Source organism: Cydia splendana, chromosome Z (assembly GCF_910591565.1).
Source record: "Cydia splendana chromosome Z, ilCydSple1.2, whole genome shotgun sequence".
NCBI classification, from domain to species: domain Eukaryota; kingdom Metazoa; phylum Arthropoda; class Insecta; order Lepidoptera; family Tortricidae; genus Cydia; species Cydia splendana.
In genome coordinates, this window is record NC_085987.1 from 15,534,881 (window position 1) to 15,560,769 (window position 25,889).

The 25,889-nt window shown below is 39.0% G+C and overlaps 2 protein-coding genes across 2 annotated transcripts in view; both read right to left on the reverse strand.

Moving 5' to 3' along the window:
* Positions 1-2,070: 2,070 nt before the first annotated feature.
* Positions 2,071-25,889, reverse strand: part of LOC134804571 (uncharacterized) — a 54,604-nt gene continuing 30,785 nt past the window's right edge. The window contains exons 2-8 of the mRNA XM_063777680.1: positions 19,333-19,414; positions 14,550-14,703; positions 5,848-6,064; positions 5,279-5,554; positions 4,176-4,338; positions 3,786-4,039; positions 2,071-3,521 (exon numbers count right to left, since the gene is read on the reverse strand). Coding sequence (XP_063633750.1) covers positions 3,344-3,521; positions 3,786-4,039; positions 4,176-4,338; positions 5,279-5,554; positions 5,848-6,064; positions 14,550-14,703; positions 19,333-19,414 — 1,324 coding nt within the window. The 3' untranslated portion in view covers positions 2,071-3,343. The remainder of the gene's footprint in view (positions 3,522-3,785; positions 4,040-4,175; positions 4,339-5,278; positions 5,555-5,847; positions 6,065-14,549; positions 14,704-19,332; positions 19,415-25,889) is intronic.
* LOC134804572 (uncharacterized) lies at positions 20,644-22,594 on the reverse strand. Its single transcript, XM_063777681.1, has 2 exons — positions 22,569-22,594; positions 20,644-21,732 (listed from the first exon to the last, which is right to left on the reverse strand). The coding sequence occupies exon 2, from the start codon at positions 21,679-21,681 to the stop codon at positions 20,665-20,667; it is 1,017 nt and encodes a 338-aa protein (XP_063633751.1). The 5' UTR covers positions 21,682-21,732; positions 22,569-22,594; the 3' UTR covers positions 20,644-20,664.

The following is a 25,889-nucleotide window of genomic DNA, read 5'->3' on the forward strand; positions in this document are numbered from 1 at the left end:
AAACAATAACATGGAAAAGATATAAGTAAAAGAAAAATCGCAATCGTACGATAGGGATGATATAATTTTCACTGCAAACAAAAAGGTTCAGATTTTTCCGGTCGACGGTGATGATTTTAGACACATAAAACATTTTATATAAAAAAAACAATTAAGTTATTGGAGATGGTAATTGAAGGAACATGAAGATAATAGTTCTTAAAAACATATAAAAAAGTTGCAACTCGCACAACCTACTAGTTTTTTTTATAAAGACCGAACCATAAGTTTTCGCTGGATTTTGAAATCCACCCATTAACCTTAACCAATCCTCTCCCTAGAAATAAATGGAAGAAAACCCTTTATTTTTACTATTCTGCACCAAAATTGCTGGAAAATTAACGATCACTGTTCAATAAATACCCACCCGCAAATGTCAGTTTATCGTTTCTAGTTTTGTCTATCACTAAACCGTCCCAGTTCCACACCATTGTGACGTGTCTTGTGTCCAGCAGTACATTATTTACAAGTATCTACTCCGCCTTAGGAATTTTATTGGACGCATTCGGAGTTGATTGGAAAATGATGCTAGAGAACTTGTCAATTTACTCGTAACCTTTCGAATGGGAAGTGTTTTTACAAGTTATAGTGGTAAGCTAAATCAACGAACCAGCAGTATAGTGTATTTACAATGTTCGAGGTTTCGCAGGTTCACTACAGGACGTTACAAATGCGCCTAAACTATTGCATAGAATTCAGATTAAGGGATACAAGAGACTTGAGGAGACTAATAAAACTAAATATTCTAAGTACGAACTTTATTTACAACATATCAGATTGGAAGGGATACATTTTATTTGGATGAAAAATCTGAAAATGATGATTAAGTTCAAAGTTTACATCTATCACGAAAACAAATTCTACTAGTTCAAAGTATTATTTTTGTTGACTCGTAGATAAAGTATTGTATACAATAGTGATATACTTAATGAACATGAACGACGGCACGAGACCTAGTTTGAAAGCTATAGTTTTAAAGCTTATAATTAGTTTTGTAATTATCTTATTATAAAAGCCATATTTATAGCGTAAGTTAATACTACTACAACACTTTAACAATTCTTTATTGTCAATATATATCTATTGTCTAAGGCTAATACTACAGAATACTTCAAAGTTAATTTACTTACATCAAAACTATCTTTGAATCCTAAGTACAGCAAATACTTTGCATCTAAGTATTTAAGGTGTTGCTACGTCTTTTACCCTAATACTCGTATTAATATAGTCTACACCTACAGGGCTACCATATCCTATATTATAGGTACCTACAGTAAAGTATAAAATAGCTACTTCCTACTCATCATACGATTTGTTTAAGTATTAAGAAATTTACTTTAAAAGGAAAAGGTACTTACTTAGGGGCTGTCCATAAATTACGTCATCGGTTTTTGACGATTTTTGACCCCCCCCCCCCCTATAATCATCCAAAAATCATGCTTCAAATGACCCCATTTCCTCCTACTTCATGCTACCGTCATCCGATGTCCAGACCCCCCCCCCCTAATTTGAAATGACGTAATTTATGAATAGCCCCTTAATACGATGTAGGTATAACAAACATACTGAAACATGACTAGCTAACATTTAAAATAAAAATATCGAATTATGTAACTGGGAATTCTTTGGTTTTCAATGCAAACTATTTCACATAAATATATTCAAATTAATAATATCTATTAGTATGATTATTTGCCTGAAGCAACGTTTGACATAGGTAGGTTAGTTAAGTAACGTGAAAATTAACTCGTAGGTATCCTTCTCTAGGTATAGGTTAGGTCAGTGGTGGGCAAACTTTCTTCATGGGGGGCCAGAAAGTTTAGGAAATTTAAGTGGAGGGCCAGAATTGTGGTCAAAATTTATTTTTCACCTCAGCAGCTCGAACAAGGGTACTTTGCTTCTTAAAAACAGTGAGCAAAATGCGATTTTGCTCACTGATTCATTTTGTCTCACTCAGTGAGCAAAATCGCATTTTGCTCACTCTAATCTGAGTGAGACAAAATGACATTCAAGTGACCTTTATAGTCAAATGTCATTTCAACATGCGGGGTCTAATACAAGTTCGATATACTTGGGTTCTATTATCTCTGTCCCTCTAGGTACGTTCTCACTGCTTAGGGTGAAAAATTTTGTGTACTACACGAGATCAAAGTTATTTACATCTCGTGCGCTTTTGAATCCCTTACTACGCTCAAGATTCTAAATTAGATTCACTCGCTACGCTCGTGAATCTATTATAGAATCTTTCGCTTGCACGGGACTCAAAATAAGCACTCGAAGAAATATCAAACTTTGATCTCTTGTTGTACAAATAACTATTGATTTGTGATAATCGTGGGCCAATGCCATACACTAATTATTTCATAGGACCGGCGGCGAGTCGGTTAAAATCCATTTGCGGGCCGGAGATAGCCCGCGGGCCGTACTTTGCCCACCACTAGGTTAGGTTATGTCACGGGTGCGGTGCTGCTGAAGACACGGCACAACATACGTTAGCTGTATGCCCAGCTTGGACAGAACAGCGGGCCACACTGGTGGCTGTAGTGGGGCGCGACCTCTCCCTGCCTGCCGTGGTGAAGACTATGGCAGACAGCGAGAGATCATGGAAAGCGGTGGTCTCTTTCTGCGAAGACGTAATGGCAAGATGAGAGACCGCGGAAAGGGAAGAAAATCCGGTCTCCCAACCGCTGCGCCGCAAGCGCTTAGGGCGGGGCGTTTGGCGTGCGACCGTCGACTTCCCCCTTCACCCGTGGGCGGCAGGCTCGGGGACCTCTGTTGCCTACGCAAGGGTCCCTGGGATGGCCAGTAGGTACGCCAAATAATGGCGCACTCTTAAGTTCTATCCCACGATACCCCACACTATTGAGACAAAGCAAAAAAAAGTTCAAGAAAAAACGTTTTGTATGTGAGGTACCCTAAAAAAAATTTGTTATACTTTTTATTTTACCGTTCTGTCGCAATGCATGATTTTATGTATCCAGCTTTTCCATTGCAGCTTTCTAGCACTAACGATCACGGAGCAAAGCCTCGGACAGACAGACAAACAGACATGGCAAAACTATAAGGGTTTTTAGGTGACTACGAAACCCTAAAAAGGTTAGGTTACGTTTTTTTTTAATCTATAAGCACTATAATCACACTAATCACACTATGTCTAGTAAATATATGCATGCAAGTTTTTATAGTGTGGAGCTGTAGTGTGTAATTGCCGATGCAACTAGATTTAGCTCGAGATTTAGACAAGGACAAATAAATTTAATAAGACTGCTTATGCTACGTCTGCTAAGGGAATGATATTGGGTCTTTAATTGCAATAGTGATCCTCCGAGGTGATGCGGCAGAGCTGGCAGTCGACGCGGCAGCACCAGTGGTACCGGCAGTGGCAGCGCTCGAGTCGGGTGGACCGCACGGCCCGTCGCCCGCGCCCGCAGCACAACCGCCCGCAGCCACCTGCGGCGTTCCCTGCACTGGCGTTGCACCGCCTGTCATGGATTTACAAACTGATTCAGGGCACTCTAAGAACAAATTAAATTATGTACTTTATATGAAAATATGTTTAAGATTCGTGATTTCGTCATTCAGGGCACTCGAGTAGCCATAGTACCTAGTACCTATGTACCTACATATATGCTTAGACAACAGATCGTACAGTTGGTTAAAAGTAGTAATTACTTTGCCGGAACGGAGACAGAAAACGTTGCATCGGAATAATAGAAAATCGGATATACTAGAAAAACTTAGCGTACCTTCCGTGTGTGCCAAGTGAGCCGGCCGCAGGATCGGGCTCGCAGTAGTCCGGGCTGGGTGTGACGTAGCGGAGCCGCGGCTTGGCGCGGCGCGCACGGCGGCGCGGGCGCAGCGGGCCGGCGCGCGCCGCCTCGCCCGCGAGCGCGGCCGCTACGCGCGCCAATGGAGGCAGCGCGCGCCAGCACGTGCGCACCGAGCACGACCCTGACACGCCATGGCACGTGCACTTGGTGCGCATCGCTAATGATACTGCCTGCGTGTACAAGCCATTTGTTACAAAAAATAGTCGACAGTTGGTACCCAGAAGTTAAGAAGTGCACTCTAAGTATTAGTTAGGTACTCATGTACAGTACAACTTGTAAATGGGTGTGGCCCGTTTTAGTAGGTACCTTTCTGCCAAAACGGACGTTGATGAGGTTGGCGGAGGCGATGAACGGGCGCAGGCGCTGCAGTCTCGTGCGCAAGTCCACCTGCGGGTCGAAGCGGGGGTCGTCGGCGGCCATGCGATACTCCAAGTTGCGGTATCTGGAACTCCCATCCTCAAAATCGTATCTGAGAATGACATTAAACATTTGTAAAGTGGTTGATGGCCCATTGGCCCGTTAACTTGTTTGAAAGCTTTCAGTGTTAAAACTACTACATACTACGAGTCGAGTATGCTACGAGTGCTACGCCGTAGCGCCGAGCTTACTATATTTATACATACGAGTATATGTAGCAAAATTTTACAGAGCATAATTATTATTGCTGTGTGTTTTACGCGAAAAAAGTGGGTAGGTAATAAAACTACATATTTGGCTCGTAACAATCAGACGTACTAAAGCGTGCGGTTGTTATATATGCGATAAACGCAGCTATGAAAAATGACAACGTGCTTACCGCTGCGTTTACCCTAATTTTCGCTTTGTCCCAATAGTGTGGGGTATCGTTGGATAGGTCTTTCAAAACGAATAAGGTCTCAAAAAACCGTTTTTTGATATAGTTAATATTTTCGGAAATATGCGCTCCGAAAGAATAATAATATGTGCCGCCCCCCTCTAACTTATGAACCATGGCTCCAAAAAATATGAAAATAATCGTGAAATAAAAGCTTAATAAATACTTTCAATGAAAACTATAGCGAATATGATCGGTCTAGTCGTTTTTGAGTTATTCCAGAAAATCTTCTTTTCTTAGTAAAATGACCTACCTAAGTACAAAGCGCTGCAAAGGTACTCCCTCATGATACTTTACTATAGCTCCCGTTTGGCCTATTTTGACAGAATGGTAACAACGAAACCCTACACTTAGCATGGCCCGACATGCTGTTGGCCGATTATTTTCCTACATTCCGTTGATCGCATGCGTTCAACGCTGTGTTTATCGCATAAATCAACCGCGCGCTTTATAGAAACTGCTTCTAAGCGCAAATAGGAAATGTATGAACTCGCAATTAACACTAATCAAAGTGTAAACAGGCCGTTACTGATAATCGTTAAAACTTGATACACACCTTGGTCTGAACCGTTTCCTCGTGGGCCTGCCTCGACGAGGCGAGCGCGGCAGCCGTTTGCGCCCACGGCGTCCCTTCTTTCGCGGGCGTGCCGTCACGCTGGCGTTGTCGGGCGCCGGCGCCGGCTGGTCGTCCACGAGGATCACCACGGGCGCCGGCGTGGTCGGGTCTAACGTGGTCGGTAGTTCGGTGGTAGTCGTCTCCACTTCGATCAACTCCTCCAATTTACCATCCCGAACGTCAATCTCATGCATGTCTATGAATTGCTTGGCAAATCTATAAAATCAAGATGAATGAAGCTTACCATATATGCCGGAACGCGAATAGACGTTAGTAGATATTGATTTCTATTAGAATTCAAAATCTTCTGCCTGGATCCACGTTACACGAGAGGTTAAATAATGTAAAAAAGTGTGCTTAAAATCGTTAGGTACTTAATAGCGTAAAAATTAAAACTGTCGAACTAAAAGTTTCAAGTTTTTAAATAATTTTAAAACGTGATCTTTATATTTTCCTTGACATACTACAGTGTTTAACACAACAATTTGCTAATATTCTAAGGAAACTACCTCTCAGCCCACTGAAAATTGTCCCCGCAGCCGCCCCACTTGAACCTCGCGTGCGGCTCAGCGGGCGTGACGTGCGCCTGGCGCGGCGGGCGGGGCGGCGCACGCGGCGGCGCGGCGCACGAGCACGCCGGCAGCGCGCCCGCCGCGCAGGCGCGCGCCACAGACCACGCCAACGCCGCTGCGGACATCGCGTACACGTACGCTTGCTCGCGGGTACCTGCACAATCGTCAAATAAATAATAATGCATTTGTATTTGGAAATATATACTTAATACATAAAATGTCTTATTACTTATTATCTATCTACACTATACTAGACCAGCAGATCTATCCTTCCATTCACTTAAATGTTAACTCTACTTTTTTGAGTTTACAGACCGCCAGAGCATCTCTCCAGCAACGCAACCCCTACTAAATTCTAACATAAGCTCCAACTTTTCCAGCAATTAAGAAATTCAAATGTAGTAGGTACCTAGTGCACAAACAAAATATAATAATAAAAGTCTAGTCGTGACGACCGGTCTGGCCTAGTGGGTAGTGACCCTGCCTATGAAGCCGATGGTCCTGGGTTCGAGTCCTGGTAAGGGCATTTATTTGTATGATGAATTGATGATACAGATATTTGTTCCTGAGTCATGGTTGTTTTCTATGTATTTAAGTATTTATATATTATTTATATCATTGTCAGAGTACCCACAACACAAGCTTTCTTGAGCTTACCGTGGGGCTTAGTCAATTTGCGTAAAAATGTCTTATAATATTTATTTATTTATTTTATTTATTATTTATTTTATAAAAGTCTCGTTTGCCGTTTCATTTATGCACATACATAGGTAGGTATTTGAGATAAAATTATAAACTCATGTCAAGCTGTAATCTAGTTGGGCATAGAAAATGGTCATCAACTATTATAAAATCCTTTATTCTTAATTACAAGCAATCTAATCTTGATAGAGCCCGCACGCGCGTCGCCAGGCAGGCTAAACAATGGCAGCCGCCAGGCTTTATCACATGGCACATCAGCAGGATCGCGCGCGACTGCACCGCTCGGCTGGCTTATCGCGACCCGCCCCCCGCCCGCGCCCTTGCGCTTGATTCATGCGTGTAATTAAATCTTTTGTCCGACTCGCTGTACCCCCACCCTCGCCGCTGATCGCTTTGTAAGGCGAACCTTATATCGATAGCCTTCTTAATTCAACAGGCCAAAGATAACTTACAATATCGTTTTCAGCGGATAACTCAATCACTATTGTCCATCAGGCTTTACGGACGGACTGATTGATTTGTCGTACTTTACTGCCCTTGTGTTTCTTTTAAAAGCCACATGTAAGAGAAGCGGCGTTACTTATATGTACATATATTAAATTGAAAATATTTATTGTTATACATAAATAGTTGAATTGGGCATGTGGCATTAGTTTCGTACCCACATATGCAATATCACGCGCCGTTAAAGACAATGTGGCATTTTTTTGACCGCTGGTGAGTTGACGGATTTTTAAATAGGTACAAACAGCTACACTCCTAACTGTATATCGGTGGACCTTATGGAGGTGGATGTACAGTTAACAGTGTGAGCGATGGTACCTACTAATACCTAGGTAAATTGCTTTTTGTATTTGACATTAAACGGACGTTTTCTCCAATATGCTCGGAAATGAACATTTTCGGTGAACGGGTTCTTCTTTATAGTCAATTTCAAATTAAAAAATTCAAACCATTATTATCCTGTTTAGTGGACGGGAAGTTATTATAATATTACTGGCCGCGTAGCCAACATGCCAATCGCTTACGCTCCGTAGCGATCGAAACGTAACTGTCACTGTCGCACTAATATGGAAGAGTGATAGAGAGACACAAAACGTTTCGTTGTCGAAGCGATAGCGATTGTAACCTGGGCTAGGCCGGCAGTAGTTATTGCATTTTACTTTTTTTATATGTATCCACTAAGAAAAATGCAAAGAGCCAAATTATAGCCGTAGGCCGCGTCTACACGACTCGGTCAGCTATCATTTCAATCTATAAGATAGAGTCAGATAGAAAAAAATTCTAGTAAGATAAACGACCTTACAATATCTCGTTCTTACAAGACCGTCGTGCGAATACTGCTTAATAAAATCAAAGACTTATATTATTTCATAAACGGTAGTTTTATTATTTTATTACAGTTTATTATCGCAAATAATGAATCTCAAGCAGTTTTATCTCTTACGATATCGACGTTCTTGAGGGGTGAGTCGTCGTACTAAATGTATGGGAGGGTTTGAAGTTAATGTTTGGGATATTTCTGCATTTATTTAAAAAAAGTTAATAATGTATTTTACTCATTGGCTAAAGCACTTTCGATATCAATTTGAAGTTTTCTGATATCTGCGGGGCTACCGCGAAAACCGCCGAGATCTTTCTCTGTTACTCCAATGAAGGTGTAATTAGAGTGACAGAGAAAAATGCCCGCAATTAGCGAACTTCGATTTTCGCGGTTATAGCACTGTTATATTTACGGAATTATCAGCTGGCTACACTTAACGATTACACCCTGTATTTCACGTATAAATGTTTTTTTAATTACATATGGAATATTTCTGGAATAATATAATTTCATTCATTAATTCAAATGTTTCCTATTCCTAAATTTCCTAAATGTTCTTAAATTTAGTAGTCCATATCAATTAATTTCCTTAAGTGGGCCTGGCCTGGGGAACGGAAGTGGCGACCAAAAACAATGGTCCCTAGCTATTTCGCAGTCGCATCCGGCTATGTCTGCCAACTGCACAATGTCGGCGACCGTGCTCAAACTAGAAAAACTTCGCCATTGTTCGCCTTCTTTCTTTCTATCCCTAAGTTTTAGTTCTCGTTCAGATTGAAACTGATTGATAGTGGCTCGATTCAGAACTAAAGTAAATTATTTGTGTCTATAGGGACTAGGGACGGGAGACTGAGATGAGTTAAAACAGAAATAGGTTGAAACGGATATGTATAGGTAGCAAAATTTCTAATTTCTAATTTCCTAAGTACGAAATACCTAAAGACAAAACATCGAAAAACAAAATGTCTCATCATGATCATCATCATCATCATCCTCGCTCCATCCCATTATTTGGGGTCGGCTCTCCTGATACATTTCCGCCATTCTGGACGTCGTTGTGTTAATTCGGGTGACAGTCCCATCGTCTTTAGGTCGTTTTCAACGGTCTTCATCCAGGTCATAGGTGGGCGTCCGCGCCCTCTTTTTCCTTCGCTGATATTTATGACCTTTCGCGTCATGTGGTCCGGTTCGCGACGCATTATGTGTCCGTACCAGCGCAGACGGTTTTCTTGCACTTTACTTGGGATATCGACAACTTTGAAGGTGCCTCTTATATGCTCGTTCCTCACTTTATCGAAAAACAAAATGTCTAATGTACGAAAATCCTAAAGATGCATGTCCTAATACACTTTTAATTGAACGATCTCATTTTCTAAAATCAATATTCCTTTGTACAAAATGCCTAATGACAATACTTTGAAAGTCAATATGTCTAGTGCTCAAAATAGCTACGTATAAAAATGTGTCGGAAGCCGGTGTTGCTCGAAGAAAAAGCCTAATTGAAACTCAATATTTCCCGGAACATTTCTTTCTTACCCTGAGTTGACAGAACCCCGCTACGCGGGGCTCCTATTTCAGCCGGCCTAGCCAAGGTTACAATCGCTATCGCTTCGACAACGAAAAGCATTATGTCTCTCTATCACTCTTCCATATTAGTGTGACAGTGACAGTTGCGTTTCGATCGTTACGGAGCGTAAGCGATTGGCATCTTGGCTACGCGGCCTGGGCGGATAGCCCTTCGGGCATCTGAAGCTACCTAACGAACCTAACCTACCTACCTACCTACGCTTTTTTCCCCAAAGTCGTGCAATGTAATGTAATGCGAATGTCCCCGATTGTACCTACAGTTTAAAAAAAATGTAAGTACAGTCGACGTCAAAGATTTATTTACATTTTTCGCCTTATTATAAAGGAGAACGATGCAAAAGTGTAAACATGTGTTTGACGTCGATCGTGCATGTTATTTGTACAGTGTAGGGTACATAGTCGACTTTGACGGCAGGGGCTAGTTCCTAAATAATAAATACCTATCATCCTATCAACGTCTACAGTGTACACTGCTAATTGTCAAAATATTCGTATAACTTAGTGTGGTTTGTTGTCATTAGTCATTACTAAAGTCATTAGCATTACTAATCGAGGAAAAACAATTGCTACTTACGAATGCACATTTACTATTCATAAGTACCTAGTAAATAGGTAAGCACAGACACACCACAACATAAGTTACCGTTCAAGAAATTGCTAGTTTCTTCCTTGTATACCTAATACCTATATGTGCCTTGGTACAGTTGGTACATACAGACTTTCTTTAGCGCGTAGCCGATTAATATTAGATTAACATTAACTCTTACTACAGTGTTGATAAATAATTAGTTTAGAACCTTACCTATCCCTACTACTAAGGGCCACTTGCACCATCCCACTAACACGGGGTTAACCGGTTAAACCTGGAGTTACCATGGTTACCTGTACAATTTGACACTGGGTTAACGGTTTAACGGGTTAACCCCGGATTAATGTGATGGTGCAAGTGGCACTAAGTGTAAGGGTAAAGGTTAAGGGGTGTGGAAAAGGTGGGGGGGGGGGGGGGGATGTAGAATTTATTATGGAAGTACCAATGCTACGCAGACGAAGTGGTGGGTAGTACGTATCTTTATACCTACCTAACTTAAAATCACTAAATTCTTATCTAGCTACATATTTGCAAAAAATTAAGACATACAATCATATACCGAGGGCTATTGCTTGACAATGGCGACGGGAAGGTATTTATAGGAATACTGGTACTATTAAAGTACGCCGAGGCGTTTCGTGCCTGTGTGGAGTAAGGAAGCGATCGCGTGACGGGTTCATTTATTCAATAAGGTTCTTCTTTCAGTCCGCAATAACGACGCGGCAACCTCAGCTCTCTCGCAAAAAGGTCGACAGGTAATTTTTACGTTGTTTTGTAATTATTTTACTGGAACACAACAAACTATACGAATCCTTTACCTACTGTATTACGGTATAGCGAGAGAGATGGTTTTAGTGTAGGTACCTATGATATCTATTTCACTTTATAATTTTTATACAGTAGTGGGACTACTTAACGAAAAAACAAAAAAAAATCATAAAAAAATAAGTAGGTAGGTACATTATTAAGAATTCTTGTCTATTCGACTTGAAATCGAAAATCGCTAATAATCAATAAATGTTGCATTGTTTGAAATAGGTATACAAATTACTTCAAAGTTGTTATAGTCATCTCAAAAAAAAAAACCACCTCATCTTAAAAGATTTCCATTTTTATGTTACATTATACGCGTATGTAGTAACATATAATTTTGCTAAGAACATTCTCGAGAATATTATTGGGAGCAAATATAATTTTGCTCTATTAAGTTTAAATTATTGTTTCGAGACCAAGTCGCTAAACTATCAAGAAAACACACATACGAAATTTATTTGAGAAACCAAATATCATTAAGTATCTAAATACATAATATGTTTCCTCCAATAAACGGAAAAAATCTCTATGGATTTCGGGAATGTTCTTGGCGAGATTTATCTCTTCTTTCTTGGCACCTTCTTTTTCTTGAGAGTGAAGAGTATTTTGTCCTTAGAATACCAAGTTTATTCGTTTTCAAATCAAAAATCTGATTTTGTGCACATATTTCGCACTTACTCGGAAATTCCCGTTTCGGAGAACGATAACGAGAATATTCTAGCTAATATGTTCTCTCTTTCGCGAACGTTCCCCAGAACGGCACATCTCTACCTAGTAGTTAATTTTTCCTATCGCTGTTAACATTCTTGGAAAGCATTTCTTAGGTACATCTACAGTGTGTGTCTGACCATGGGGCTTTAAATCCAGGGCTCGATTCTACTCGCTAAACTGAGCAACTTTTATTATAGCACCAACTTCGAAATCCCGATTTTTTTTTAATTTTTCATACTTTTTGGCTGATCAGATGTCGACGTTTTCTATGGAAAAGCCAAAAAAATTTCCCCGATTTGAGGGTTGCTCCCATCGTAAAAGTAGCTTAGTTTAACGAGTAAAATCAAGCCCTGGATTTAAAGCCCCATGGTCAGACACACCATGTATAAAGCGTAAAGCAACTAAACATACTGGAATCAGATGGATACCTAATAAATTAATCCGTTCAACATTTAAACGTCGAGTAAGAGGCGGTTGTCATTATCGAAAGTCATTATTTCATGAATACTTACTGGATTTACTGAGCCGCAACGCACACTTTTGTTAGATTTAAATAAAGAGCATCCGTATTCACGGCATGATAACAAAGAACTTATGATAATTTTAAAACGAAATAAAATACCCGGAGAGTAATTAATAATCATGGTTGTGACACGTAAATAATAAGCGACGCGCGCGGAACGAACGAGCGCTCGCTGAAAGAAACGGGCGCTGCCGTTCCGTTGGCCGCTCCCGTACAATACCGCCACTCATATAAACAACGAGACCAAGTTCCTTTCCCTTATCATTCACATTATTCTTGGGATTTAAAAAGTCTTCAAAATAATCTAAACTACTATCAATGTAGTTACCCTACTTAATCATGGTCGTGTCTGAGTGTTTGTCAAGCAAACGTCTCAGTTTATAAAGAAGATATAAAAAAAACACCTAAGTTTTATTTTTGTCAAAAATGCATTTTTAATAGGTACTGGTACAAGCTTTTATCGTTGACTGTAATTTTTATTTCAACAGGTAACTAATACTCATCGAGACAATTAAGTATAACAAACCCAAATACAATTAAGTTGCGTTGTATTATCAGTATCACAAAGTTCCTATGGCCGTGAGTATGACCACCTCCTTAAAAAATCCTAAAACTCCACAGTACTTCGGGGCTATTCATTTATTACGTATACTGATTTAGGGGGTGAGGGGGGTCGATAAGGTCCTATTTTTTCTTACAAGGTGGTGGTAAGGATTCTTAATAGTTCTTACGTAAAACCACAAAAAATGCGCAGAGCTAAGTACACTTTGAAAAAGCGCGCTATGGTTAACGTTTTCCAAAAATAAAACCAAAGTAATTCCCAAAAAAATATTAATAAAGTACCTTTGTAGCAGGTACAAATAAATGTTCGTAAAGTTTGTTACTTTGAAAAATATCAATTAATGGAAACTAAACGTGTATTCAGTTTTTCCTTTAGATTGATTACGTAATAAATATTTAACAAGGGGAATGGGTCGATATATTTTTATATTTTCTTACATAGGGGGGAGGGGACCAAATCTGGCAAAAAGAGTCTTACGTAATAAATTAATGGCCCCTTCTTAAAAGGTATATAATATATATTTTGGTATTTTTAACCGACTTCCAAATTTCATAAAGAGAAGTTTCTCAATTCAGTCAAAAGGTAGAGTTTCTCAATTCAGTTGTATGTTTTTTTTAATGTGTCTTATTTGAGAACTCCGACATGCACAGCCGATTTTTTAAGTTATTTTTTGATTGTATATTATATATTCACAGATTACCCAATTTTGTCGAAATCTAGTTCATGATGCGATTTATGACGAATTGAGAGATCGAGGGCTAAATATGCTATTTAAACGGAGCTAATTAATGAAACAGAAGTGCTCATGAAGACCAGTATGGAACTACTTCCAACCCTAGTACCTATTTTATGTCGAGGGGCTCATTGTTAATAAGATGTGATTGTAAATAATTTGAATGGCATTTCAAACTGTTTTGTGAAGTCGGCACTAAACTACGGAAAGTAACCCGGCGGGTTTTTTAAAGCTACGACGCGCTACAACAACGCTACGACAGTGCTACGGCACGGCTATGGGATGGGCACAAAGTGGCATCAATGTAGGCCCGAGTTTATTTATGGACATTTTCCATACTCTGTGTGTAAAGCCCCCTCCAGACTATGCGCGTGAATCGCGGGCGAAGCCGCGAACGCGAGTGTGGAGTCGATTTCGCTGTCTGCGAAAATCGACTCCACACTTGCGTTCGCGGCTTCGCCGCGATTCACGCGCATAGTCTGGAGGGGGCTTAATACTTATCGTATAATATTAGACCCGTTATACATAAAATATGTAGGCGCCTACTTACAGGCGAGCGGAAAGTTCTTTAAGCTAGGTACTTACGACTTGCATTGCTACTACTGGCTACTGAAAAATAGGAATGACCTGCGAGTGAGTACGTCATGTTGGGTTCATTCGCTTTCTTCACCACCGGAAATCCGCTAAAGGCAAATTTACAATATTTGAAAATTCGGTGCTAACTTGTAAATCTATTTGCAGCAAGTCTGCAGCGTCTTGACATCGGTTACCTATAGTTTGGCAAGCCATTTCTATCAGTAGAAAAAGGCGGTAAATTTAAAATAAATTAGGCGCTCATGGTTGTCCCCCCCCCCCCCCCCCCCCCCCCCATAGAAAATTGGAATTCGCAGTACAGTGGCTCGTGCTGTATAATTATATGGGGCATTATCTATGAAAAGGGAAACCTAGAAAACCTTATTGTCGAAGGCGCTTACGCCGCACAGCGTCGCGCGGCATTGTGTTTATATCGGAGCATCGTTAATAATGGCGTAAGCGCCATCGACAATAAGGTCCCTTTTCATAGATAACGTCTCATATGAGGAGTTATTAGACACTTACCGGTGAGTAGGTCCGGCGAGTAGTTGGGCGAGCGCTCGATAGAGGAGCAGTTCCAGCGGTCGCCGGCGTGCGCGGCGAGGCAGGCGGCGCGCGTCAGCCGCGCGGCCGCCGCCACGTGCGCCATCGCCCCCGGCTGCCGTCGGCACGCGCGAGCCTAAAACGACATTTTCACCACACCAGCTCGGTAAGGCTTACTTTGCACTTCAAAAACTGATAGCAGGGTCAAAAAGAAAAATGTACAGTTCGCGCGAACACACTAGTTTTCTCTCCTGTGGGCAATAGTTAACAGCTTGTGGGCATGTAAGTAATGATTTTATCATAGTTCTGTAAATAAAAGGAGGACCTTTTCACGTGGATTAGGGTTTAAATAAGAAAATTAACCTTTATAGCCCTTAACTCTTGTGTATGTCTACAGGAAAGACATAACACAGTGATCTTTTTGACCCAGCAAAGTTGCATTTTATTCACATGTGAGGCAAAGTAATCAAATGCCAATTTTGAGTTGTTTTCTTACGTTTGCTAGTAGAATGTAGAATTGACTTTTAAATGATGATTTTTGGATGATATATCTTTAATAACATTCATTTGAATTTGATTTGGTTTGATTTTGTTGATATTTTACATTTAATATTTGCTTCGGGTTGGTATGGTGAAAAATTTTGTGTTTCACTCGGGGGTAAATTTTGTTTAACCCTCGTGCTTTGAACCCTCGCAACGCTCAAGATTCCATTTTTCGAAGAACTCGCTACGCTCGTGCAGTGGCGTAGCTAGGGGGGGGCGGCGGGGGCGGCCCGCCCCGGGTGTCACCCATTTGGGGGGTGACACCCGACCGTGAACATCAGTAGTGCCATCTATAAAAATTCGTAAAACTGTGGCAGATTGCACAACCGCCATTAAGGAAATAATATACAACATGCCCACGAGGAACCCGAGAGATTTTGACAGAATATTCCTGATCATATTTAAAGACTAAAATGTCCTATAAACTGTTTTGGAATTCGCCTAGTTTCATAGTCCAGTAGCACCAGCATAGCAATGTACAAATTGCAGAACATTCCCAAAAAGCGGAAACGTTCTCGAGAATGTTCTCAGAACATGGAAATTATTGTTCCGCCATGTTGGATTTATTCCAAAAAAACTTTTTTTTGACATAGGAATCTAGAGGCCTCTATCTCCCGCCATGCCAAATCTCAGCGCGCTCGCACCAACTTGAAAAAAATTAAAAAAAAAGTCGGCCATTTTTTTTTAATGCAGTTTGTTTTGTCTCGGGGCCCTCTATGACATTTGGTCGAGCCCCCCCCACCTATCACGCACCGTTTAAAAGTTGCCATACAAAATAAAAGTGGCCAGTTTTCCCGCAATTGTAGCATTTTTCCAAAAAAAACAAACTTGAAAAAATTAAAAAAAAAAGTCGGCCATATTGAAAAAAAACATGGCGGCGTCAATATGACATTTGGTCGAGCACCCCCCACCTAGGTCTGACCGTTTGGCCGGGCTGTCATACATTTTTCTGACCGGAAGCGGTAGACCAAAAGTCGGAATTTTCTGGGGGTAAGGATACTACACCTAAATTATCGTGAATATTCATGGTATAAACTACGATAAATAAATAAATTCTCGTTCTCGAGAACATTCTCAGAAGTTACCGAGAAATTCTCATGTGGAAAGTTTCGCAACTTTGGAAAGTTTTTTTTTAATTATGTGATTATTTCTGTAATTGACAAAAAAAAGTTAAAATTATTTTTGGGTGACAGTTTTACAAATTATAGCATTTACATTTTATGTACAAAAAATCGAAAAACGAGAAATTCTCATGTGGAAAGTTTAGCAAATTTGGAAAGTTTTTTTTTAATTGTGATTATTTCTGTAATTGACAAAAAAAAGTAAAAATTATTTTTGGGTGTCAGTTTTACAAATTATAGCATTTACATTTTATGTACAAAAAATCGAAAAACAATTTTATTTTGGCGAAATTGACGTAAACTCTTAGTATTTTTTCCTTATTTTGGCCTCAGAAATGCATGGTTAAAATCTCTCGGGGTTCCTGGTATGTAACAATAATATGTTGGTGCCTCGTAGGTTTTTTTATTCAGAAAGTTTTTTTTAATTATGTGATTATTTCTGTAATCTGGACTATTTGAAATTCATTGTAAAATGGGATTTTACAGAATCTCTTTGAAATCGCGCACTTGGCAAAAAAAGTTTTTAATTTTTTTTTAACGTAAATTATTTGTATATCTTTCACGGGACAATGATGACTCGGACCTTTGGGAGGCGTGCGCGGAGCCCAGGCCAACATGTAGACCCTTATGACACTTATGAAATGTGGGTTACACCGAGCGGATGCTGTCCTTGCCCGTGTCATAGAACGCGCGCAGAGGCAACAACCATGAAAGCGATGGAGTAAATTGTGAGCTATGGAATATTAAACGTAATTTTATAATTGTAAAATAATAAACATATTTTACAATTTTGATTGAATTTTGGGGTGACACCCACAATTTCCGCCCCGGGTGCCACCCATGCTAGCTACGCCACTGCGCTCGTGGTTCAATTTTGGAATCTTTCGCTTGCTCGGGTATCAATATTAGCACGAGCGGTTAAACAATAACTTTGCCCCCTTGTAAAACAAATAACTATTATCTATTTATTTGTTACTACAATTTTACACACTACTTTTTTAAGTATACCTTCACCTGAGGAGACAGGTATTCCTTAATACGCAAAAAATTGCTACGAATTATAATTATGTATCTACACATTTTTGATCAGCATTTATAAAATATTGACTGAGGGTCATACAAGATTATATTTTAACCTCGTGAGACCCAGAAGCAGCTGTTTTGTTTTTAATCGACTTCAAAACCCCACCTCAGAACCCCGTCATTTCTGAACCGATTTGTAAAATTATTATTTGTGTTTGAAAGTAAATTGGTCCCATTTTTGTCAAAATTCAATTCAGGTCTGATGATGGGATCCATGAGGCATTAAGGGAACGATTCAAATCTTATATAAGCATACATATAACGTTTTTGTATTTTCATCAACAAACAATTTGCATTAAAAAAATGTATATGATGAAGTGGAACTGGTGGTGAAGACCACAACGGAACTTTTCAACGACGCATATGTCAAGTATTGGGATTTATTTTGTCTTCTTCGTTAATTCGTTTGTTAACCAAGTATCTAAGATTCGCAAGGTTCAGTTCTGATGATGGGGTACCATTGGGGAATTGAGGGATCTCCTCAAATTTTGATGGATTCAGGTCCACCGTAAAATTAGGGTACCCGAAACGCGACACTCTTTAATGACATGACTGTTTGACCAGACAGGAACTATATTGCAGAATGAAACTAAAAATTGAGAAATAAATCCTTCTTTCTGTAAGAAAACCTTTTTTTAGATAAAATAAAACAACCTTTTGGCAACCTTGACCCCCGCTCCGGGTTTTTCCTGATGCAAAGGTTGTCCATCGCAATCCAACGCGGCAACGCAGCGAGCGTGATGGGCACCTTTGCGTCGTGGGCAGCCCGGGGCGGGCTTCAGTAGGTAATTTATTTTATACTTACTTATTTAGTTTATATTTATATTTAATTAGTTTTATGTTTAGTTTGTGTTACTTACTTTAATTATGAAATAAATTTATTTTTGGTTTTTTAGTAACTAATATATTTGAAGGAGCTGCCAAGCCAACTTATTAGTTGGTTTGGGGGTATTCCCCCAAACAAGTAATGGACATGCAGCTTTCTTTCTTTTTTATCGAACCGCTCCAGGGTTGGGATTTGGTTCGGCAGTGTGTTGACGCTTTTAAGATTTGTTTGTGTCTGTTTTCTTTTTTAGATAAGTTTTCATTTGTTGAATCCTTCGAGCAACACGGAAGGGAGGCGACATTCGCACTATTTCCCCTCTGCCGAGGTACAAGATTAGCGCGTCAATCTAATCTAGCGCGGGTAATAAAACTAGTTGCACTTGGATTTTTCACTAGACCGAGTCCAGACGCGCGCGTGAACACTGCTGCACAAAAATGCCTGTTTGCTCGGTTTTTTGTTATAAAAAGAGGTTGGGGACATCAAATTTACAAAAAGAAAGTGTTACATTTCACATGTAATATTTTTTTTACATATCATACGTTTAATTACATTGAAACACAATTATTATATTTTAGTCTCATGTAATTGTTGGATTTATCGATTTTGCTCGCTCAGTACAAATTGCGGATCGGTCGAGCGACAAATCCGACTTCTCATCTCTCAGAATACAATAACATACTTCAACGAAAATATGTTAGTGTGCGTGTTGTGACACTTGTCACTCGTCCGTACACAAAAGGAGATCGAGGTTTGCAAGATTTGTCTTTGACGTGTGTCATTTTCTATGTATTTGTGTCGTTATTACAGATTGGATTTTGTATGTAAGTGTGTGAGAAGTGCGACTGTGTGCACCTTTCCCCCCGCGAAAAATGGCAGAAAGATTTGTACGGTGAGATATCGCTTGGGCCCCTCCCTTCCGATGTGTCGGAAGCCGGTGTTGCTCGAAGGTTGAATCGGTAATATTAAGTTACTCAAAAAAGTTTATAGGTACGTGGGGTGCAAAGAGTATGGTACTTAAGTAGGTATATGTGAGGACTCAAGAGGATAAACTAGGTAAGTACAAAATGCATAACACCGAAACTTGAGTCTTTCAATTCAACGTGTATTTGAGAAATGTTGACTGCCGTTTACAGTTTAAGTTAAAAGCGAAATGCTTAAATATTTAACTTCGTAATTCGCTGGGTTAAATTACCTGGCCGGCCCACAGCGCTCCATCGCGCCTCGCCGTCGTGCAGTCAACCTCCGTCCAGTTGCCTTCGCTCTCGTGCAGCGCCCTGTGTCAACCAAACAACGTTTTGTTATAATAAGTTATAACGCCCTAGCAACGGCAAGGCACGCTTAAGCAGGAGGGAGACCTATAGGTAGTAGTAGTAGGTGGACTTAGGTAATTAGCGGTAACTATGTACTATCTAATTGATGATGCATCCGAATATCGCGATGCAGTAGAAGTACATAGTAGGTATACAATTCAACATAGGCAGCTCGTGTATCCACGTGAGCCTATGATAGGTAGGTAGGTATATTTGGTATGGGTTTAGTATAAACAGTAGGTACTTTGCAAATGCTTCACACATTTATTACTTGTGTCAATTCAAAACGGAAGGGTGCCAATGCTACCTTGAAAGGAGCATATTAAACTGTACTTAGTTCCAATGCAAGTTTTAATAGTAGATACCTGTTAATTAACTTAGAGGTTTCATCGCACAATCAGGCAGACTTTATTTATAGAAACGATTAAGTTTATGGCAAAATGTTCACTTTTGGTACAAGCTTTTATCGCTGACTGTACTTGTCTTTCCACAGGCAACTAAAATACTCATCGAGACAATTCTAACAACCCTAACACAATTCGTGTGCGTTAAATTGTTTTATCACAGAGTTCCCATGGCCATTGGCCATCTCCTGTCTCCGTCATCAGACCAGTTCTATATCATGATAATATTGCATTGTTATAAGAAGTGAGTGAAATTCAGCTTCCAAGATTTAAACCACACTAACAAAATAAGTAGGTATAACAAACAGGGCAAGATAATAGTTACCTATTAACGAAGGACAAAATAAGCAACGAGAGGTGAAGCACGACCGAAGGGAGTGTTTTAAATCGACACGAGTTGCGAATTACCTATTCGCACGTGTATCGTACAACGTTTTACAATACATATATGATCCTTTAAATTTTTGACGTATTTAGTTACGTATTACAGCACATGGTGTCGTAACGTAGCACCAGATGCTGTACTGTAAAAGCTTGTAAAAATGATTGTTAATACGTAAACTTCGTAATAGGTATTAATTGTAATATAGGTACTCGTAGTAATTAGAATTTTAATAATGGATGAGTAATAACACAATACGTTTTATAATCAATTCTATTTATTGAGCATCATTAATTTCGTTATCTTTAAGTTAAACATAAGCACTATGTGCGTGCTATTAAATAAGTGCACAAATGGATTAGAAGCGATTGTTCGTGACGATAAGTACCGTGGTAAGTAGATACAATGTAAAAAAATGCAGCGTTTTTCTAGGAATGTTTTTCTGTCGAGCTTGTCGCAAGCCCGGCGTCGTGGCGACGCGCCGACTCCGGTCTCTGGCCGCGTTGGAATGCCTCGCACATTTCGTACAAGTAATTCGGAAGGAAGTCTGACGCTTGGCCCTCTCTGCGTCTCAGCATCCTGTAAGCTTCACGTAGCGTCGGCTTCGGGGACAGCCGCAACTCCAGCTCAACGGCTGATGGAAAGTGAGCTGCCAATGAGTACACGATCTCCAGATCGGAGGGCGGTGGATTTAGGTGTCTATAACTAGAAACTTTCTGCAAAAAATATTCCGACATAGGCATATGTTGATTAGTCTCGTCATACTTTCCCAACTTCATATCATACAGGGCAGCCTTTTGTCTGTCAGCCCCCCAAAATTCTTCTTCAAACGCTTTGAAGAAGTTGTCTATGTCTTTGAATTCACTTTTGAAACAGCGAGCCCACATAAGAGGCACACCATCGAAGCATGATATAATAAAAGCAAGTTGTTTTTCTTCAGGCATGTTCAGCTCAGATATGTAATACTTTACATACTCTACAAAGTCCATAGGATGCGTGTCTCCATTATCATCAAAATGTGGTCTCTTATATGTAGAGGTCATAATCCAATCGCTAATATTATCAGACAAGGATTGTATGGTGGCTTTAGCGGAATTTTCGATGTATTTATCATCTAATTCCAGTATTTTAGAGCCACTCTCATGAGCCATGTTAGTTTTATCGAAAACTCCACTTCCTTTACCCAAATTTGGAAGTGACATATGACTACGTAGGCGCGATGAAGGCATATTTTTATAAACATCCTCTTGACTCTGAGAAAAACGAACCCCGAATCCCAACGTAGGCTTGTAGGTCGGGCGTTCGTCGAAGAGCACGGAATCATCGTGAAGTGAGCGAGCGTCCTTGTGTTTTTCCTTGCCGACCGACGTAGATATTTTATCCACCATCTCCGAGAGATTAGATACGGATGTTTGGATTTGGCGCAAATCAACAAACAAGCTCATGATGAGTTCATAGATGTGAATTTGTTATTGTTAGTAGCCTTTTTTCATGATCTGTAACAAAATAAATTGGAAGTTACGAAATGTCACGGCTTAATCCATACTATTACATATACATTATAGTTATTTACGATACAAGGATCGTATAACATTTTACAGTACAGTCAAGTGTGTAAACATGGGTACACTCATCATACTCAAAAATATGTCCCATATGATTGATTAGCTCTTATGTCAGCGAAATGGGACATATTTTTGAGTAAATTGAATGCACCTATATTTTTACACTTGACTGTACATGGTCCTTTAAATTTTCGACGTAGTTACATAATGTGCTTAAGATACTTATATAGCACATGGTGTCGTAATGGAGCACCAGATGTACTGTAAAACTATTAATATCATACATAAATGCGAAAGTAACTCTGTCTGGATGTACGTACTTATACATCAAACGCATAAGCATTCGCGTAACATAAACTTAGGCTAATACCTATACATACTACGCGTTAGTGGTATTTTTACAGAACGAACCAATGATTATACAAATTCTTGGGTATTTATTTTATTAGTTTTAATTTATTATTTAAGTGTATACCTACTTAATTAACTATAAAATTATCTTTCGGAATATTCGATAGCATTTATGCTTAATGCCTAATAACAGTAATAACTAATAACTCAATTAATAACGGTAGATTAATAAATCTACTTTGAGAACCCATAAAAGTTATAATCCTTAATTGATAGGGAAACCGGTTACACAATTATCAAATAAAAAAAAAAAATCTGATTATGTATTTCAATGTGAAAAAAAATTATGGACAAAATAAAACAGTGCAAAAGAGCTGAGTGCGTGCGTAGAAAGTTTTGAAGTAAATCAGGCTTACGTGCGACGATACCGACAGGACCCGCCGTACTACCCGCTACCACCGGGGAGGCCGTACTTGCCGCTTTCTTTACGCTCAACTTACGGTATCTGGGTTATCGTTGCCGGAGTAATAAATTCCATTGATATTTCGTCGAGCTTGCCAAGGACATGCGTTACCGATCCCCATTTCCTATATTCCATACAACGGGAATTTATTTCCAAATTTTCATCACATAGGCAGGTATATTTAAAAACCTAACTGACACATGTGCGTTTGATTACAACGTTGGCCATGTAACTGTAGGAAGGGGTAGATTTTCAAAGTGCGATATTTCGGTGTAACATGCGTGTTATTACATACTTAATTAATTGGTAACAGGTAACAAGCATACTTCGCACAGTTTTTTTATTCATGTAGGTAACACGTAAATACAGCGAGTGTTTAAAACAACACTATGATTATTACCAGATCCTAGAAAAAAAATATTCAAAGTTACTGACGTGAGACGTGTCACCTACCTACATAATCGATGGTTGTGATTAGTCGCCCAAAATCTTCGAGCAACACCGGCTTCCGACACATCGGAAGGGAGGGGCCCAAGCGATATCTCACCGTACAAATCTTTCTGCCATTTTTCGCGGGGGGAAAGGTGCACACAGTCGCACTTCTCACACACTTACATACAAAATCCAATCTGTAATAACGACACAAATACATAGAAAATGACACACGTCAAAGACAAATCTTGCAAACCTCGATCTCCTTTTGTGTACGGACGAGTGACAAGTGTCACAACACGCACACTAACATATTTTCGTTGAAGTATGTTATTGTATTCTGAGAGATGAGAAGTCGGATTTGTCGCTCGACCGATCCGCAATTTGTACTGAGCGAGCAAAATCGATAAATCCAACAATTACATGAGACTAAAATATAATAATTGTGTTTCAATGTAATTAAACGTATGATATGTAAAAAAAATATTACATGTGAAATGTAACACTTTCTTTTTGTAAATTTGATGTCCCCAACCTCTTTTTATAACAAAAAACCGAGCAAACAGGCATTTTTGTGCAGCAGTGTTCACGCGCGCGTCTGGACTCGGTCTAGTGAAAAATCCAAGTGCAACTAGTTTTATTACCCGCGCTAGATTAGATTGACGCGCTAATCTTGTACCTCGGCAGAGGGGAAATAGTGCGAATGCCGCCTCCCTTCCGTGTTGCTCGAAGCCCAAAATGCTTTGTAAGCATGCCTTTGCCTTATGTATAGGGTTGTTGACACATGTTGAATTTTACTTAAGTATATAACTAAATCTAGTTAAATACCTATACTGGGTGTGGCCTGATAGTGTGATAGAAAATGAGCAATTTATCACAATACCTAAATTGGAAACTTAAAAAATATATGGGAATAAGAATAATAATAAAAATACAAGACCGCAAAGATCCTAAAGTTAAGTATTTTTAAAGGGAAAAATGGTGGTACTATTCGATTCCTTACATTTTATCAAAAAAATATTGTATAATAATAAAATATTGTGTTAAGTATTTATACTGCCTAAACTAAAATAAATAAAAACAACAACTATAGAAAACAACAATTGTGATTGTTTTTGGTGTTATTGAAAATGGAATTTACATATATCGGGTATTTACACAAACGGGAAATTGTTTAGGCTATAGGTAGGTACTTACTTTATTTTTCACTTATTAATCAAGTTTCTGAGACACATTTTGTTGAACAGTAGTGCAAAAATCTGTATGTTTCAACCCTAGGAAGTAGCTCCTATAAATGACATGACATGTGTCAATTTAAGGCGCGGTGTGTAGTAAAATGCACTTTTTTGTCACCATATTTACAGACTTTTACAAGGATTTCACGCATTATTTTCTAGTATGTATAACTTCAGTCCTTGAACTACGTTATTGCTTGTCAGAAACACGACGGCTCATTATTTTCTCGATAGAATCTTAAGTTGAAAACATGCCTAACACTGTCTTTATTTCCTTATGTTAGAAGTACTAGGACGAAAATGTATATGAAACTTACTTCAGTCGATAGCTTTTAAGTAAATCTTCATTATTGCTTGTCCTTTTATCGATACGTTAATTTTTTCATTCATCATTTGATGAATTCAACATTTTGCCTACTAAATTACACCCTACGCGGCAATACCTTGCGCCTATTCCTCACGCCAGTACGCCCGTGACCACTGTCAGCGTCGGACCTGTGCTAGTTTAGCGGACGTTACATAAAATGGGTAATCACCGTATAAATATGCAAATATGTTATACACACAATGTTTTTCAACATACTTACGAAGAAAAGCAAAATAATTCTTAAATACGGTGACATTTCAGACATTCGTCCGTCATATTGTCATTTTATATCAAGTTGGGCAGCAAAGGCACACACCCATCTAACCAATCCGGAATTCAGTCACGATTGATAAATTGTGTAAACATATTTTAAAAGGCTATAAAATTAATCAAATTGAATAATTTAGACTGGTCACATTTTTGTAAAAATCGATTTCTACCGGCAAAAAATATTACTTTTTGGCAACCGGGTTTTTTAACCTAATTAGACCCCGCTGAATCCGAATTTGCCGGATGCTTGATCGAATTCTTGACTGGAAGTGAGATATGTGATATTAAAGGTCCCTTTTTTTAGTTTTTCGTAAATAACTCGTAAACGGTGGCCAATATAAAAAAAATGAACTAATAATCTACACAAAATTTTCAATAAAAAAGATTCAGTACATTTTTAGCAGGGATCAATATTTAAAAAGATAATAAAGAGGGAAAGTTAATTATAATAAATTCTAAGGTTCCCTGGTTTTATTTTTTCGTTAATAATTTTAAAAGTATGACATATAGCAAAAACAAATCTTACACATAAATAATAAACATAAAATTTCCTACAAGAAACATGTAGAACACTTTTCGCTAGGATCAATATTTAAAAAGACAAAGCAGCCGGTAAGTTAATTACAATCAATTTTAAAGTCCCTTTTTAGTTTTTTGTAAATAACTCGTAAATGGTGTCCCATAGCAAAATAGGTTTTTATGAATAAATAATCTACATAAAATTTTCTGCATAAAATATCTGAACACTTTTCTCTAGGATCAATATTTAAAACGATATTAAAGGAAGAAAGTTCATTATAATCAATTCACATGTCACTTTTTTTAGTTTTTAGGGTCCCGTACCTCAAAAGGAAAAAACGGAACCCTTATAGGATCACTCGTGCGACTGTCTGTCTGTCTGTCCGTCTGTCACAGCCCATTTTCTTCAAAAGTACTGGACCAATTAAGTTGAAATTTGGTACACACATGT

Excerpts from the sequence above, each read along its gene's own strand:
- LOC134804572 (XM_063777681.1), bottom strand. The coding sequence starts at position 21,681 with ATGAGCTTGTTTGTTGATTTGCGCCAAATCCAAACATCCGTATCTAAT.